This window comes from Macrosteles quadrilineatus, unplaced genomic scaffold (genome assembly GCF_028750875.1).
Source record: "Macrosteles quadrilineatus isolate MER2022 unplaced genomic scaffold, UCM_ALF_1.0 Scaffold_9__3_contigs__length_116548681, whole genome shotgun sequence".
Lineage (NCBI taxonomy): Eukaryota > Metazoa > Arthropoda > Insecta > Hemiptera > Cicadellidae > Macrosteles > Macrosteles quadrilineatus.
Window position 1 is genome coordinate 71990108 of NW_026542602.1, and position 15737 is coordinate 72005844.

The 15737-nt window shown below is 35.1% G+C and overlaps 1 protein-coding gene across 1 annotated transcript in view; it reads right to left on the reverse strand.

Moving 5' to 3' along the window:
- Window positions 1-3940, reverse strand: part of LOC129003566 (tudor domain-containing 6-like) — a 32568-nt gene extending 28628 nt beyond the window's left edge. Inside the window, exons 1-2 of the mRNA XM_054431863.1 lie at window positions 3880-3940; window positions 47-168 (exon numbers count right to left, since the gene is read on the reverse strand). Coding sequence (XP_054287838.1) covers window positions 47-168; window positions 3880-3940 — 183 coding nt within the window. The remainder of the gene's footprint in view (window positions 1-46; window positions 169-3879) is intronic.
- Window positions 3941-15737: the final 11797 nt, after the last annotated feature.

Here is a 15737-nt window from a genome sequence, read left to right on the forward strand (position 1 = left end):
AACGAAATAAGTGCTTCCTTAATTTGAATAATGATTGATAGCTTACCTCTACATCCTCAGAGGCTGGTTGGACGTAGACAGTGTAATCCTCCTGTACCTTCAGCAAAGTGACAGGCAATGCCTGGCCTACAATCAGGTTGGTGTCCAATTCACAGGCCACTCCCACAGCTAAAACAAAATATACAGTATTAACAATTAATAACATCTCCTAAACTATTAAAAAAACTAGTAACTGGAGCACCTAGGTACTCTTTGTTTGAAGTTCATTGTTGGTGATGGTGAGTTAATGTTGTTCAATGGTTTATTGCGGACAATTACCATCACGAATGTAAAAAACAATACACAACGTTTCGGGATCTGGAATCTGATATAAGATATAATTCTTATATCAGATATATAAGAATAAAAATCATCATTAATACACAACAGCACATCAGCCATAGCTCAACTGATGTTTCTAGAAACTATTTGATCATAGTCGAGTTGGAAGGGTCTGCCAATCGGAGATGAGGTAGCCTAATGGAGTGCTAGAGAAATGTCTGTGTTTAAGACTATTTTACAAATAAGGTCTGAAAATCATACTAGCCCCGATTACAGTAATAATTTCTGCACATAATTAAAATATAACTGGCAAATTACAATACTAACTTCTTATACTCAAATTCAACTGGCTTTGAATAAACTATATATTATTCACAAACATCATTTGGCAATGTTAAAGCTTCTTGTACGGTCTCAAAATTACCAATAATGGGTCATAAAGTAGGCTAATAGTTTCAAGTTAACAGAAAAAATTTAATATGGAGCTTTTGAAACATGGCAAGTTTTCAATATAATTCTAAATCTGTCATATCACAGGTTTAATTTAACTTAAAACTTTCGGTCCTTAGGGCGATCTCAAAAATATTGACTATCTATTTTCCATTATTTTAATAGACAAGATTAATTATCATTAATTTCCACCTTAATACATTTACTATTTACAGACTAGGGATGTGCCGATTCTCAATACCACTGATGCTTGGACATTATAATAGTCCAATTTGATAAGGTAGCCATATAAAGAATCGATCGTCAAAAGTTGATTCCGATACCGATAGCCATCACACCCATTGCGGAAGTTACCACTATTACCACAATCAGGCAAGAAGACGATGACGTTTCCGCCACCACAGGAGACAATGATGACATTGTCTTCTTGCCTGATTGTGGTAATAGTGGTAACTTCCGCAACAATGACATTCCTGTGACCGCGGGAGAAGATGATGATGTCTACACTGCCTCCGAAGATATTAATGATTTGGCCAGATTCGCGGATGACTTTTCTGTGACCGCTTGAGACGATGATGACGTCTTCAAGACTGTGGGAGATGTTCATGATTTTGCCGCGTTAGCGAAAATGAGGATGTTGGGATCATCAATTGCTGGATGAAAATAATAATGTTTCTGAATTGAGGAGGATATTTCGGATTTTGCAGTGATCCCAGAAGACGACGAAGATATCTCCACGACCGATGGAGATGATCACGACATTACCTCGAGTTTGGCTTGACTGAAAATATAAGGCTGGCACACCTCTATAACCTTTTATTTTTTATTTTTGTTGTTAGATCTTCATTTTTTACCTTTAACATGATATAAATGTGTTTAGAAGGGTTTACAAATAAATTGGCTGGTAAGAATGTTTCATTGCTGCATACATTTTTTAAAATTTAAAAACACCCCATTACCTCAAAAATACTTAATGGAAGGACATAAAGACAGGGGTTAGTAAAGTATAACCAATTATCCATTCAGAAAATTTGGTAAAACTATACAAATAATATTGGTATTGAGAATAGATTTTTCAGGTACCAGTATCGAGAATCTTTAAATTGTGGTATTGACACATCACTACCACAGACAGATTAATTAATAAGTTTTTTTACTCACCAATACAGGTAATCTAACTCACCTACATCATTTGTGAACAGAAACGTTGTTGTGTCAAACAAATTTTATAAATATCTAATGATTTTTTTCCCTAATAATCAGCTGAACTGATATTAATCTAGACGGTTTTAGAAATGTGTTGTAAAAGATTGCACTGTGTAAGGTACTGTATGAGGTATTATGTTGTATCTAACCTTTTTAGATCAATATATGAGTATGACTCAAATATGAATAACTCAAATTCATTTTTCAGAATAAAATTTTAAAATGGAAGAATGATGATCCAGATAACGTAATATATCAAGTTAAAATAAGATAATATCAAGCTTTGTTAAGTGATTTACATTGGGGAAAGACAGAGAGAAAATGTAGGCAAAAGTGGTGAAAAAGGCAGACACCAACCCGTACAATAGATATAATATAGTTCAGCAAGAAACACGATTCTAGTAATCGTGGTAAGAAATAATTTAAGAATTGCTAAGATAAAAGGATTTTCCACTGATTTCGTAATGGAACGTTATATTGCAAAACATGACATGATAAAGAAGAAAATCAATTTTAAAATCAGACAATAACATTGAAAATACTTATTTGGTAGAATTCAGTAACTCCCAATAAATGTGTGTTGTTTGAAATACAATTTAAAAAAGAGCAGCTGTTTCATTAAAAAATATTATTCACATGGCCAAAATGTAAACAACTCTGTGGAGGGATCTTTAAAGGCTTCTGGGGGCAGAGTCCTAAGGGATTTTGCTTAGTTTTTCTTTTGATAACTCATCTACAGACCAAGACCTTTCTTTGGACACCTCTACCAAGTTTCTACGCCTAGCCGTTCTCTCAAATTAGTGGGGACAAAGTTTCCAATTAAATATTTAGATTCCCCCATGTTAATCTTATGGGAGAAAACCCAACTTTGATGGAATATCCTGCCCAAGCTAATAAAGATTTCAAAAAACGAAAAACACTTTGCAAAACTGCAGGTCAAGGCCATTTTTTTTACAATTTAATCATTAAATTTTGTCCAGAAATGAGGGAGGAGTTCTGTTTACAAAAATCGGCTTAGCGTATTATATATATAGATAGATAGATAAAAACTAATTTTGAAAAAAAAATAAAAATTATTTGGCCGCATCGGTTCTTAAACCCGGTATCTTCACTTTGTGAGGCTCACGCCTTACCTCTGAGCTAACTGTGCTTGTTGATTTTGGGTGTTTTCAAGTGGTCAAAGAATAGCCGACAGGTGCAATGGTCACAATACTTAAAATAATTTTGGTGCTACAGTATACGGTAATATGATTCTCTGTTAATCAGGTATCTAGTATCACAACATCATCTGACTACATTTTATTATAGGCCTAGATCCAAATTTTTACAATATTTGTCTTATATTCTGCTGCCATAACATTTATGTACTTTTAAATAAATCAATTCGTTAAAATGCGTTTTAGAATGTTTTATACTTAAACCTAACGAAGGCCCAACGATTCTTTCCTTTGTAGGGCCAACGAATACCAGTTTCCGTTGGGCCAACGTTGGCAATTTGCTGATGCCACAAAACGGCTCTGGTCCAAAGAGTGGCATGCTCACACCTTTTTTTGGTTTCCCTTTAAAACGAATAAATCTTTCGCATTTTTTCAAAACCTTACACACAAGTCAAACAACCCCTCTTCTACAAGAATCCAGGGATTCAATTGTTTAAGCGTGTCTCCTAGATCTGTGATACCAGCACAGAAACCTTCAGCATCACTATCTGTTTGCCCATTACAAAAAAGGTTCCAATATAGCATCGCAGTAAGCAAGAGTGCGCCCATGCCACTAACTCACTACCATCCTGGCATCACTGTGTTTCTACCCTAGAAAACTGTGATACTGTTTGAAAAGTTTTCTTTCTTTCTCATACTGCTCACATCGTTAATACATAAGTATTACATAAGTATGAAACTGTACCTGTTGATGGTGAAACTGAAGGCTTCTCTGTTTCCTCTTCATTTTTATAAAAGGACTTCATTAGTGGGTAGAAAAAAAACATACCTATTATGTTTTATCCACCGAAACAAAATAACTTATAACTTTGTGTACACAATATCAAGCTGTTTTTAACTATTGTTGTATTGACAAAGTAAATAATTGGCAATGGTGACAACTTAAAATCGTTACAGTTGGGTGTACCAATGATTTTAGGAGTCTAATCATATGTATATTTATCAATATTTAAATGATTGGGCATACTGTCTGTAATAGATTTCATAACAGATTGATTGATCTTTGGATTGTCTTAGCTAATAAAGGTTTATGTTAGGTACATGATTTGCTGTCAAAACAGTCTGTTGTACTGAAAATAAATTTGACATACTTGACAATGAAGAATTTACAACTAACTACAGTTAGTACCTGACATTCCAACCTGAATATCTGGTCAAATTATCACAGCACGAAAACTAAAATGACAAAACCTTTTAAACAAAGCAGTGTCAATTTGTTCTATCTCAATGAAAAATTTAGATTCATTAACAGCATCTTGACTTACTAAGCAGACTTTGATTTTTAAGTATATTTACAGGTTTATTTCCTAGTATATTTACTAGGAAATTTCCCCTTTAGGTTAATGCTATATCTTTTAGCGAATTTCCCTATAGGGAAGTAGCTATTACCATAGGTGGCACGGTAAGACCTAGACCCAGGACCGATTTACTTTTTCATTTTGATGTCCCCAGAGGCCAAAAACACCATTCGTTCAAATTTTTATATATGTATAATATATATATATATATATATATAAACATGTCTTAGGCTGTTGAGAGGACAGCTGTAATTTTCGATGAATTGCTGTCCTCTCAAAAGCTTCAGTGTTACCAATATATGAAATGGGAGGGTATACAGCAGGGAAAATATGATTCCAGCTAACGCTACTACTTAGATGAGAAGAACTTTGTAATGTGTATGATCATTTGTTAGGGTAATTTCGTAAGCTGTGGTTCGAAATAAGAAGTTATGATGGAAATCCTAGCAGACTATTGTGCAAAGCATGTATTTAGGACATGGTTTCTTAAGGAACTTACCAAAAGTTTATATGCTAATGATGCTAAACATATTGATTGGATACGCCATAGGAGGTCATGACGGAAGTCCTTGCAGAATATTGTGCATAACATGTGCAAAGTTCACGGCTGTACCTGTTACCTAAAATGCTATGGGAAGGGAGGGAAACATGTCCAGAACGTAGGCATTGATGAAGGAAGTAGTAAAGGCTAGTGTTCCGGAGTGTGGAAACCGTTTGTCGGAGTTAGGTTAACACATATAAAATACTAATATGCTATGGGAAGGGAGGGAAACGGGTCCAGGACGTAGGAAGTGATGAAGGAAGTAGCAAAGGTTAGTGTTCCAGAGTATGGAAACCGTTTGTGGGAGTTAGGTTAACGTATATAACATGCTAATATGCTATGGTAATGGAGGGAAACAGGTCTAGGACATGGGAAGTGATGAAGGAAGTAGTAAAGGCTAGAGTTCTGGAGTGCGGAAACCGGTTGTGGGAGTTAGGTTAACGTATATACCATGCTAATATGCTATGGTAATGGAGGGAAACAGGTCTAGGACATGGGAAGTGATGAAGGAAGTAGCAAAGGCTATTGTTCCAGAGTATGGAAACCGTTTGTGGGAGTTAGGTTAACGTATATACCATGCTAATATGCTATGGTAATGGAGGGAAACAGGTCTAGGACATGGGAAGTGATGAAGGAAGTAGTAAAGGCTAGAGTTCTGGAGTGCGGAAACCGGTTGTGGGAGTTAGGTTAACATATATATAAAATACTAATATGATATGGGAAGAGAGGGAAACAGGTCCACGATGTAGGAAGTGATGAAGGAAGTAGTAAAGGCTAGTGTTCCGGAGTGTGGAAACCGTTTATGGGAGTTAGGTTAACGTATATAATATACTAATATGATATAGGAATAGAGGGAAACAGGTCTAGGACGTAGGAAGTGATGAAGGAAGTAGTAAAGGCTAGTGTTCCGGAGTGTGGAAACCGTTTGTGGGAGTTAGGTTAACGTATATAACATACTAATATGCTGTAGGAATGGAGGGAAACAGGTCTAAAACGTAGGAAGTGACGAAGGAAGTAGTAAAGGCTAGTGTTCAGGAGTGTGGAAACCGTTTATGGGAGTTAGGTTAACGTATATAATATACTAATATGCTATAGGAATAGAGGGAAACAGGTCTAGGACGTAGGAAGTGATGAAGGAAGTAGTAAAAGGCTAGTGTTCCGGAGTGTGGAAACCGTTTGTGGGAGTTAGGTTAACATATATCACATACTAATATGCTATGGGAATGGAGAGAAACTGGTCTAGGACGTAGGAAGTGATGAAGGGAGTAGTAAAGGCTAGTGTTCCGGAGTGTGGAAACCGTTTGTGGGAGTTAGGTTAACGTATTTAACATACTAATATGCTGTAGGAATGGAGGGAAACAGGTCTAGGACGTAGGAAGTGACGAAGGAAGTAGTAAAGGCTAGTGTTCCGGAGTGTGGAAACCGTTTGTGGGAGTTAGGTTAACGTATATAACATACTAATATGCTGTAGGAATGGAGGGAAACAGGTCTAGGACGTAGGAAGTGATGAAGGAAGTAGTAAAGGCTAGTGTTCAGGAGTGTGGAAACCGTTTATGGGAGTTAGGTTAACGTATATAATATACTAATATGCTATAGGAATAGAGGGAAACAGGTCTAGGACGTAGGAAGTGATGAAGGAAGTAGTAAAAGGCTAGTGTTCCGGAGTGTGGAAACCGTTTGTGGGAGTTAGGTTAACGTATATAACATACTAATATGCTGTAGGAATGGAGGGAAACAGGTCTAGGACGTAGGAAGTGACAAAGGAAGTAAAGGCTAGTTTTCTGGAGTGTGGAAACCGTTTGTGAGAGTTAGGTTAACATATATCACATACTAATATGCTATGGGAATGGAGAGAAACTGGTCTAGGACGTAGGAAGTGATGATGGGAGTAGTAAAGGCTAGTGTTCCGGAGTGTGGAAACCGTTTGTCAGAAGAAGGTTACGCATATAAAATACTAATATGCTATGGGAAGGGAGGAAAACGGGTCCAGAACGTAGGAAGTGATGAAGGAAGTAGCAAAAGCTAGTGTTCCAGAGTACGGAAACCGTTTGTGGGAGTTAGGTTAACGTATATAACATGCTAATATGCTATGGGAATGGAGGGAAACAGGTCTAGGACATGGGAAGTGATGAAGGAAGTAGTAAAGGCTAGAGTTCTGGAGTGCGGAAACCGGTTGTGGGAGTTAGGTTAACATATATATAAAATACTAATATGCTATGGATTAGGGAGGAAAACAGACAAGCGTCTACAGCCTGACTGATCACTTATTGCAAACAAAAAAAACTGGCCAGCCTGGCCAGTAGCCACTGAAGAAGAAGAAACAATTGTTGTCTGCTTGATTTTATTTTATGACGTGACGTATCGTTTTGGCTGTCGGCTGTGTTTTGGCGGGGCTATAGTTGGAGTTGGTGCGGCTGTTTGTTTGTTTTCATCAAAAGTGTAATGTAGTATTTTGATATTGTCTATTTCATCGCAGTTATTCATTTTGTTTCCATCTCCATATAATGATAAAAAAGAAGTTCTTTTTCTTGTGATATTTATTTATGATCACTGGACATGTATATGTTGTGATATTTACGTTTTGTTATCCTAGTAGTCCTTGTGTAGTCTTTTGTAAACTATTAATCTTGTGGGTAGTGTTCTACATTTTTACTGCATAGATTAAAACCCATTTCTGTGAATAAATAGCATGTTTACTAAACTTTATAAAAATGTACTTTTATCCTTTTGTAATTTTGCCCCTTTAATGTTTTTTAGTGTATGCCTATGCCTACTCAATTTTTCATTTTATTCTTAATGATAATTAAAAATAAGACATTTAGGCCTATGTCTATCATGGTTAACCTCCCGGCCAAGCCTATGAATTCTTGCTCCTTAGCATTCTTTTACACTCCATAATAGCAAAGATCTAAACATTTAAAATGGCCGTTGAGTCTTTCACCATAGGCAATGCTATTTAAAATACATGAATGCAGGCTCCATAAGTTACAATGAAAGTGCAATGGATGAAACTGTTGAGAGATTGTAATACGATTTTTGGGTGGACTTCCGTATCTGTTAGCACAAACAACCGAACAAGGGTACACTTCCATATCTGTTGGCACAAACAACCGAATGAGTAATTTTGATTATTGGATTGTTTAATTCGCTATATCGTTTGGTAAGTTAGGTTAGGTTAACCTTACCTAACTAACCAAACGATATATCGAATAATCTATATAGCCTATCGATCGATATTTTCATTCGTTGTTTGAGCCAACAGATATGGAAATGTACCCCCGAATGAAAATATCGATTATTCGATTGTTTCATTCAATATCGTTTGGTTAACTTAGTTAGTTTAGGTTAACCTTACCTAACTAACCAAACGATATATCGAATAATGGATATAGGGTATCAATCAATATTTTCATTCGGTTTTTTGTGCCAACAGATACGCGATTTTTTTTTCTATCCGATATATTGATTATAACAAATTGAAGGCTGCACTTAACTTTAGGTCCTACACTCATTTGAATGAAAATATAGATCGATAAGTATATTGATTAATTGATTTTTTCGATATATCGTTTGGTTAGTTAGGTAAGGTTAACCTAACCTAATTAACCAAATGATATATCGAATGAAAAAATAGAATAATCGATATTTTCATTCGAATGACTGTAGGGCCTAAAGTAAAGTGCAGCCAAAAAATATTGTAATGAAATAAAACTCTTTTAAACTAACCTAACAAAACAAACTTGCTGTAACATTTCAACTTTCCGTTAGCCCCGTTTGATAGCCTATATGCGTTTTCTGTTATCAATCATAATCAGAATTAAATTTGGTTGGTTAACATAAAATTATACTATCCAGGTAGGTTTAAACTAGGTTAATCCTCTAACCCTCATATCCAAGAAATCATGAAGTGTCTAGTTTGTTTAGAACCTAACTTACTAATTTGGAAATAAAAGTAACAAATGGAGTAGCAATAATTAAAAAAAAACAATAAGATAAATGATAACGTCAACATTAAAAATAGCTTATATACCTAAAATAATGATAACTTAAATACCTTAGTAGGATTCAAGGTGAAATAATATAATACAAAATATTAGTTGGTTTTGAGGGTTGAGGTTATGTTTTATTTATATCTGGGAGTCTGTTTGACTTTGTTTATGCTATGCTGCTAAGTAACAGACGACAGACCGCAGTCATCAACAAGATGGTTCTTCTTCTTCATGGGCCAGTTTTTTTCGTTTGCAATAAGTGATCAATCAGGCTGTAGACGCTTGTGGAAAACAGGTCAACGACGTAGGCAGTGATGAAGGAAGTAGTAAAGGCTAGTGTTCGGGAGTGTGGAAACCGTTTGTGGGAGTTAGTTTAATGCATATAAAATACTAATATGCTATGGGAATGGAGGGAATCATGTCCAGGACGTAGGAAGTGATGAACAAAGTGGTAAAGGCAAGTGTTTCGGTGTGTGGAAACAGTTTGTGGGAGTTAGGATAACGCATATAAAATACTAATATGCTATGGGAAGGGAGGGAAACAGGTCCAGGACGTAGGAAGTGATGAAGGAAGTAGTAAAGGCTAGTGTTCCGGAGTGTGCAAACCGTTTGTGGGAGTTAGGTTAACGTATATAAAATACTAAAATGCCATGGGAAGGGAGGGAAACAAGTCCAGGAGGTAGGAAGTTATTTAGGAAGTAGTAAAGGCTAGTGTTCTGGAGTATGGAAACTGTTTGTGAGAGTTAGGTTAACGTATATAAAACACTAATTTGCTATGGGAAGGGAGGGAAACAGGTCCACGACGTAGGAAGTAGTAAAGGTTGACTGTACGGAGTATAGAATCGCTTTGTGGCAGCAGTTAATGTATCTGCAATCCTAAAATGCTATGGTAAGGGAGGGAAAAAGGTTTATGACGTAGGAAAGTAGTGAAGGAATTATTAAAGGCTGGCAGTGCGGAGTGTGAGAACGCTTTGTGGCGGTTAGATTAATATATCTGCAATCCTAAAATGGCAGGGGAAGGGAGGGAAATAGGTTTAGGATGTAGGAAGTTTTGAAGGAAGTAGTAAAAGCTACTGGTGTGGAGTGTGGAAACCATTTGTGGGACCTAGGTTAACGTTTATAAACTACTAAAATGCTATGGGAAGGGAGGGAAACAGGTCCAGGGAGTTAGGAAGTAGTAAAGGCTATTGCTTAGTGTATTAACGCTTTTTGCGCTTTGTGGTGTGTGGGAACGCTTTGTTGCAGTTAAATATAATGTGTCTGGATTCCTAAAATGCTATGGGATGGGAGGGAAACAGGCCAATGGAGGTTCACATTTGTGTTATATACTCAATGGTTCACAATAATTCTGTTCAGTTTTCTGCAATATTCGTTTCAGATCACTGGAATGTATTCAACCAACGTTACAGCTGTTGATTATGGATGTACTGCACTTACAAACATGCACACTTTTAAATGCAACCATCAAGCTATCAGTGTTATCTTTGGTGTCCTAACGTTGTACTGAATTTTTATTTTTTCTCCATGAAACCCATGTTCTACAGTACCACTGATTGGTTGATTGGTGTCGCTAACTTTGGCCTTAGTCTTTATCAAGTACTACAGATACTTGAATATTACAGCATAAAAGACTAATGCTGTAACCTATGTTACCACTAATCTTGTGTAAAATATCATTTCTACATTGAAACTATTTACCGGTACTCAGGATTCATGGTACAGTTTCAATTCTCGTAGCCATACGGATATTTCATCTAACATCCATACACATTTGGAGTATTTTCTCACACGTATAACTCAGTTCATTATTATAAATGTATACATCAGTTGTTTTATTAACAATTGAGATGGTCACGCCACCTAGGTGTGAAGTTATACCCAAATATGAGTGAAGTATGGGTGTGTAGAATGGAGTGAGATGTTCTGTGTCCTATCTGTGTGCATGTCTATGTTTGTTATTTTATTATTGAATCAGACCAGGTGTTTCATTAGTCAAAACCATTTATTAAAAACCCATCAGTTCTACAAGGACAACTGGGTCCAGTATCGAACCGTAAAAAGTCACACACTTGTATGACATATTTTTGCTCAAGAATGATCTTATAGGGTTACGTCTCAAAGAGGGTCAATACTTTTTTAAATAGATGAAATAAGATCTAAAACCCACTTTTTAACTCTGTTATTCTCCAATAGTCTTATACAGTTGTATTCCAGTTAACTATTCTTCGGAGGAAATTATCAGCAGTGTAGATAAAAAACAGACGAGAACGCATCTGTTGGTAAACAGATTAGAGGGTTGGCGTCCGTATGCCACGAACTGATTGGAAGTTATAAATGTTGTTAGAGTAATTTATTTTTGTAAAAAAATACAACCGAAATTCAAACGCTCTAAAAAGAATGAAATAATTTTAATAAAGTAAACTTTTGTATTAGTCAAGCTCACGCATTTTAAGTTGGCGCGGCTCTATGATGATTTTTTATACAAAATTAAAGAGGATGTCCATATTGCAGGTGACTTTCTATAACTAAAGGTGTTAATTCATAGTTATGTGTTGGGTGTTATTTTATTAGCGTAACCAAAGATCGGCCTTATAGTGGTATTAACGAATATCTTTAAAAAGATTATAATGCATTTAAATGTTTCTAACTTGGAAAAGTTACGTGTTAATACTAAACTAGCTTCTTTTCCCTATCATAATATGAAAATAAATTATTTTCCTATTCATATAGAACATTTGTGTGTGTTATTTTCATAATGTAATCATTCTCATTCTGAAGTAAACATAAAATACAAGAAAATACTTCCTTTGATGAATAATCAAACTGTTCAGTATGTTTTTTTTATTTAAATTTATGTTATCCAGCTACAATTTATAGATTTTCAAAATACACACACAATATTTTATTTTAATCATATTTGCAGTTAGAGCCGCGCCGACTTGAAATACGCGAGCTTGACTAATACAAAAGTTAAAAAAGTTTAAAACTTGAAATGGGGAACATTCCCTTGTTTTTAAAGAGGAAAAAAATAAATAACATTTTTGTAAATGGCCACCATTTTCCAATATGGTGGACAACTTTGAAATTTCTTATGGAACACCCTATATTTTATCATATTTCTATATTTATAATTTTTTCGGATAGAACATGCAATTTAAATTTTTTTTTACTCTTGACATTTTTTTTATAAACCCACTCGTTTAGGAGTTACAGCCTATGGAATAATGACTTTCGGTGTACATTTTAAATCATGTAGCTCCCAAACAAGTAGGTTTATAGCGAAAATGCAAAGAGTAAATAAGTCAAATAAGTCTTAAAATTTCATCCACATTCCAGAAAGACCATAAAAAACATAGTTTTCCACTTTTCAAATTTGCCACCATTTTGGAAAATGGCCACCATATTTTTAATAATAGAATGAATATTTTTAACGAATTTTATGGTCTTTTTGGAATGTGGATGCAATTTTAAGACTTATTTGACTTATTTACTCTTCCCTTTTTCGCTATAAACCTACTTGTTTAGGAGCTACATGATGTAAAATGTACACCGGAAGTCATTTTCCATGGGCTGTAACTCCTAAACGAGTGGGTTTATCGAAAAGATGTCAGGAGTAAAAAAGTTTTTAAATTGCATGTTCTATCTGAAAACATGATAAATATAGGGTGTTCCATAAGAAATTTCAAAGTTGACCGCCATATTGGAAAATGGCGGCCATTTACACAAATTTTATTTAATTATTTTGGAGCCTCTTTAAGAAAAAGGGAATGTTCCTCATTAAAAGATTGCTGTAAAAGCATTAGTTACTGAGATCCCAATGGTGGCACACTTTTAGTTAACTTTATCAAACATATGATTCATTTGCTTTAAAAAATCTTCTGTCTTCATAAAAGTAGCCTTTTTCCCTACTGTCATTTTAATGTTCACTTTTTCTGTTTACCTATCAGTTCACTTTCAAATACAATGATAACTTTTGAGATGGGATAGTTTATTTATGCAGTTTCATTCATAGGTAGTAAAAATCAATCTATTTCATTATGTAATTGTATTTTTTCAATTAAGGTGTATTTTAATGTTTTCATAGATATTTTTAAGTATTGTGTTTACCAATTTTTGATTATTCTCCATAAGATTAACATTGAGTTATCTCGGCAAGAAAACATACTTAAGTTATTACTTTCAATATCTCTGTAACAAATTGAAGGAGAACAAATATTCAATATACTACATTGTTAGGTTTTTGTGTTGAATCTAATATTGAAAAAATAAATTTGAAATTATAACAAACATTGTACAAAATGTTAGAAAAACCTGAAAATTCATCTTTGGGTTACTTTGTCTGCCTGGTTTTCATGTTTAAGGTTGGAAATATAGTTCTACATGTGTTTGCCAATTTTTGTGGAAATCGGCCAATCCTGAACTATGAATTGACGAATTTGCAGTCATCTTGTCGATTTGAGGACCTCACGGCAGCCATCTTGGAAAAGCCTGATTTCCGGTTGTCCGATTTTGGTAGACTTTTTTCTTGGTACTTTCTACACCTATTGCTACCAAAAACCGTCAAAAAACCATTTGTTGGAATTTGTTGTATCTTAGAGGCTTTAGAAGCACGGGTATAGGTCTAAATCGACTCGTCTATATTGTGAAATCAAAATTCATTTGACGATTAGTTCTGCTTGTTTACATTTTTAAACTTTGTAGGTTTGTTCTTTGTCACCATGGATACCATCTATCAATACTTACTTTTAGATCTCTCACCTCAAATTTTTGAAAGCCCAAGGGCGGAGCCCTAGGGCAATATCGAAGTGGGAATAGTTCTATATGTATCCTCGGGGCTGTAGCTTCATTTGTGTGCAATTTGAGCCCATTCGGTTCAGTAGTTTTTGAGATTATCTCATACAAACACACAGACCCACACACAGACACCACCTTTCCTTTATAATAGTATAGATTTCTTGATCTACGTCATTCAAAAGTCACCAGCTGATCTTATGCCTTTGTTTATGTGTCGGGTCGCCGGATTTCTACCCCCGGATATTTACCCCCATGAAAAAACGCCTACGTCATTTTGACGTCACGAGGGGCGGGGCCTATACACGGTCGAGAAACAGCCCGCGACTGGAAATCTACCCCCGGACATCTACCCCCGGACATCTACCCCCGGACATCTACCCCCAGACATCTACCCCCAGACATCTACCCCCGGAAATCTACCCCCGGACATCTACCCCCCGTGGTCAGCTCTGTCACGTATCGGCCAATATTCATTGTTGTAATTGATTTTATTGACCGTTTTATGTAAATCAACGGCTCTTCGGTTGGTAATTGCCCTCTATAATATCTAGTATTACGCATGTAATATGTCATTGTCTTGTTTAACATTATCTATCTTTCTAATGAAATAGGCTGTAACAGCCCTTTTTCACCCGAGCTACTTCATTTTTTTTATAATCGAGGTGTAATTTTAAATCTTATGATCTAGCGCAACGCAAAATGGGAATTAAAACGATATTTTGATAAAGGGCTTCAAAAGTTTGACCCTTAAGCAAACCTTTAAAAGTTCCCTTCCCAGATTTGTTTACGTTATCGTCATATGGATTATTGTTTACTACTTTTAATGAAACAGCTGTTAATATTAAAATTGTATTTTAAACAACACATAGAGAGTTACTGAGTTTGTCAAAAAGAAGTATTTACAATGTAGTTTTCTGATTTAAAAATTTATTTTATTCTGCATCATCTCATGTTCTGCAATACAGTATAACGTTCCATTACGAAATCATTGGAAAATATTACATACAGTAACTATTAAAATTATTACTTATTGAATTATCTTATATCTATTATACAGCTTGGTGTCTGCATTTTTGACCACTTTTGCCAATATTTTGTCATATCTAAGACAGATCATCATAGGTTCATAATATTATTTTCATACATGTATTCAGTTATTGGAAAAGATTTTGATTGTGTAATACAATACAAATAATACAAGTGCAGAAGGGCACATTGCCCATATGAGCCGTGTAATATTTTTAAATTAATAGTGGTTTACAGCAACTGAATTAAATTTTTAATAATTTTTATGAGGAAATATGTGCACGATTTAGATAGTCATCAATCTGCCAAGTTGCAATTTATCGCAGACTTGTTAGAGATGTTACTTTGATGTATTCATTCAGCTTAGTGAAAACACAATAGAGCATTTGGATGTTATTAAACTAACTACATACTACAAAAAAGGTTCAGGACAGGGCTATTTTAATGCTCTTTAATTGAGACATTTATTAATCCGGCTCATATTTTTCTTAGCCAACGAATTATTTATCTACAGAAGAAGTTCATTGTGCTCTTATCCTGTCTACTAAGACACATACATCCAACACTTCCAAACACAATAACACCTATGACGGACGGTATAAGAAATATGTTATTCATTGAATGATAAACCATATTTTGTAACTAACGCAATAGTCATTATTGTTTCTACACTTATTTATTACTCATTAAACAATGCTAAATGCTCACGTTTTTTATAATTTCACTCTGTCACAGTTAAAAGAATTATCGTAAGCCTTTAAAGCAACCGTCGATTTTGACGGGTTTCACCTAGTAATTAATTAATTTATTGATCAACTGGTGGTAGGCTTTTTATCAACATTCAATTGCACTGTATTTTTACCTCTAGTAATCAGAAAATAACCTCCTTCAATTA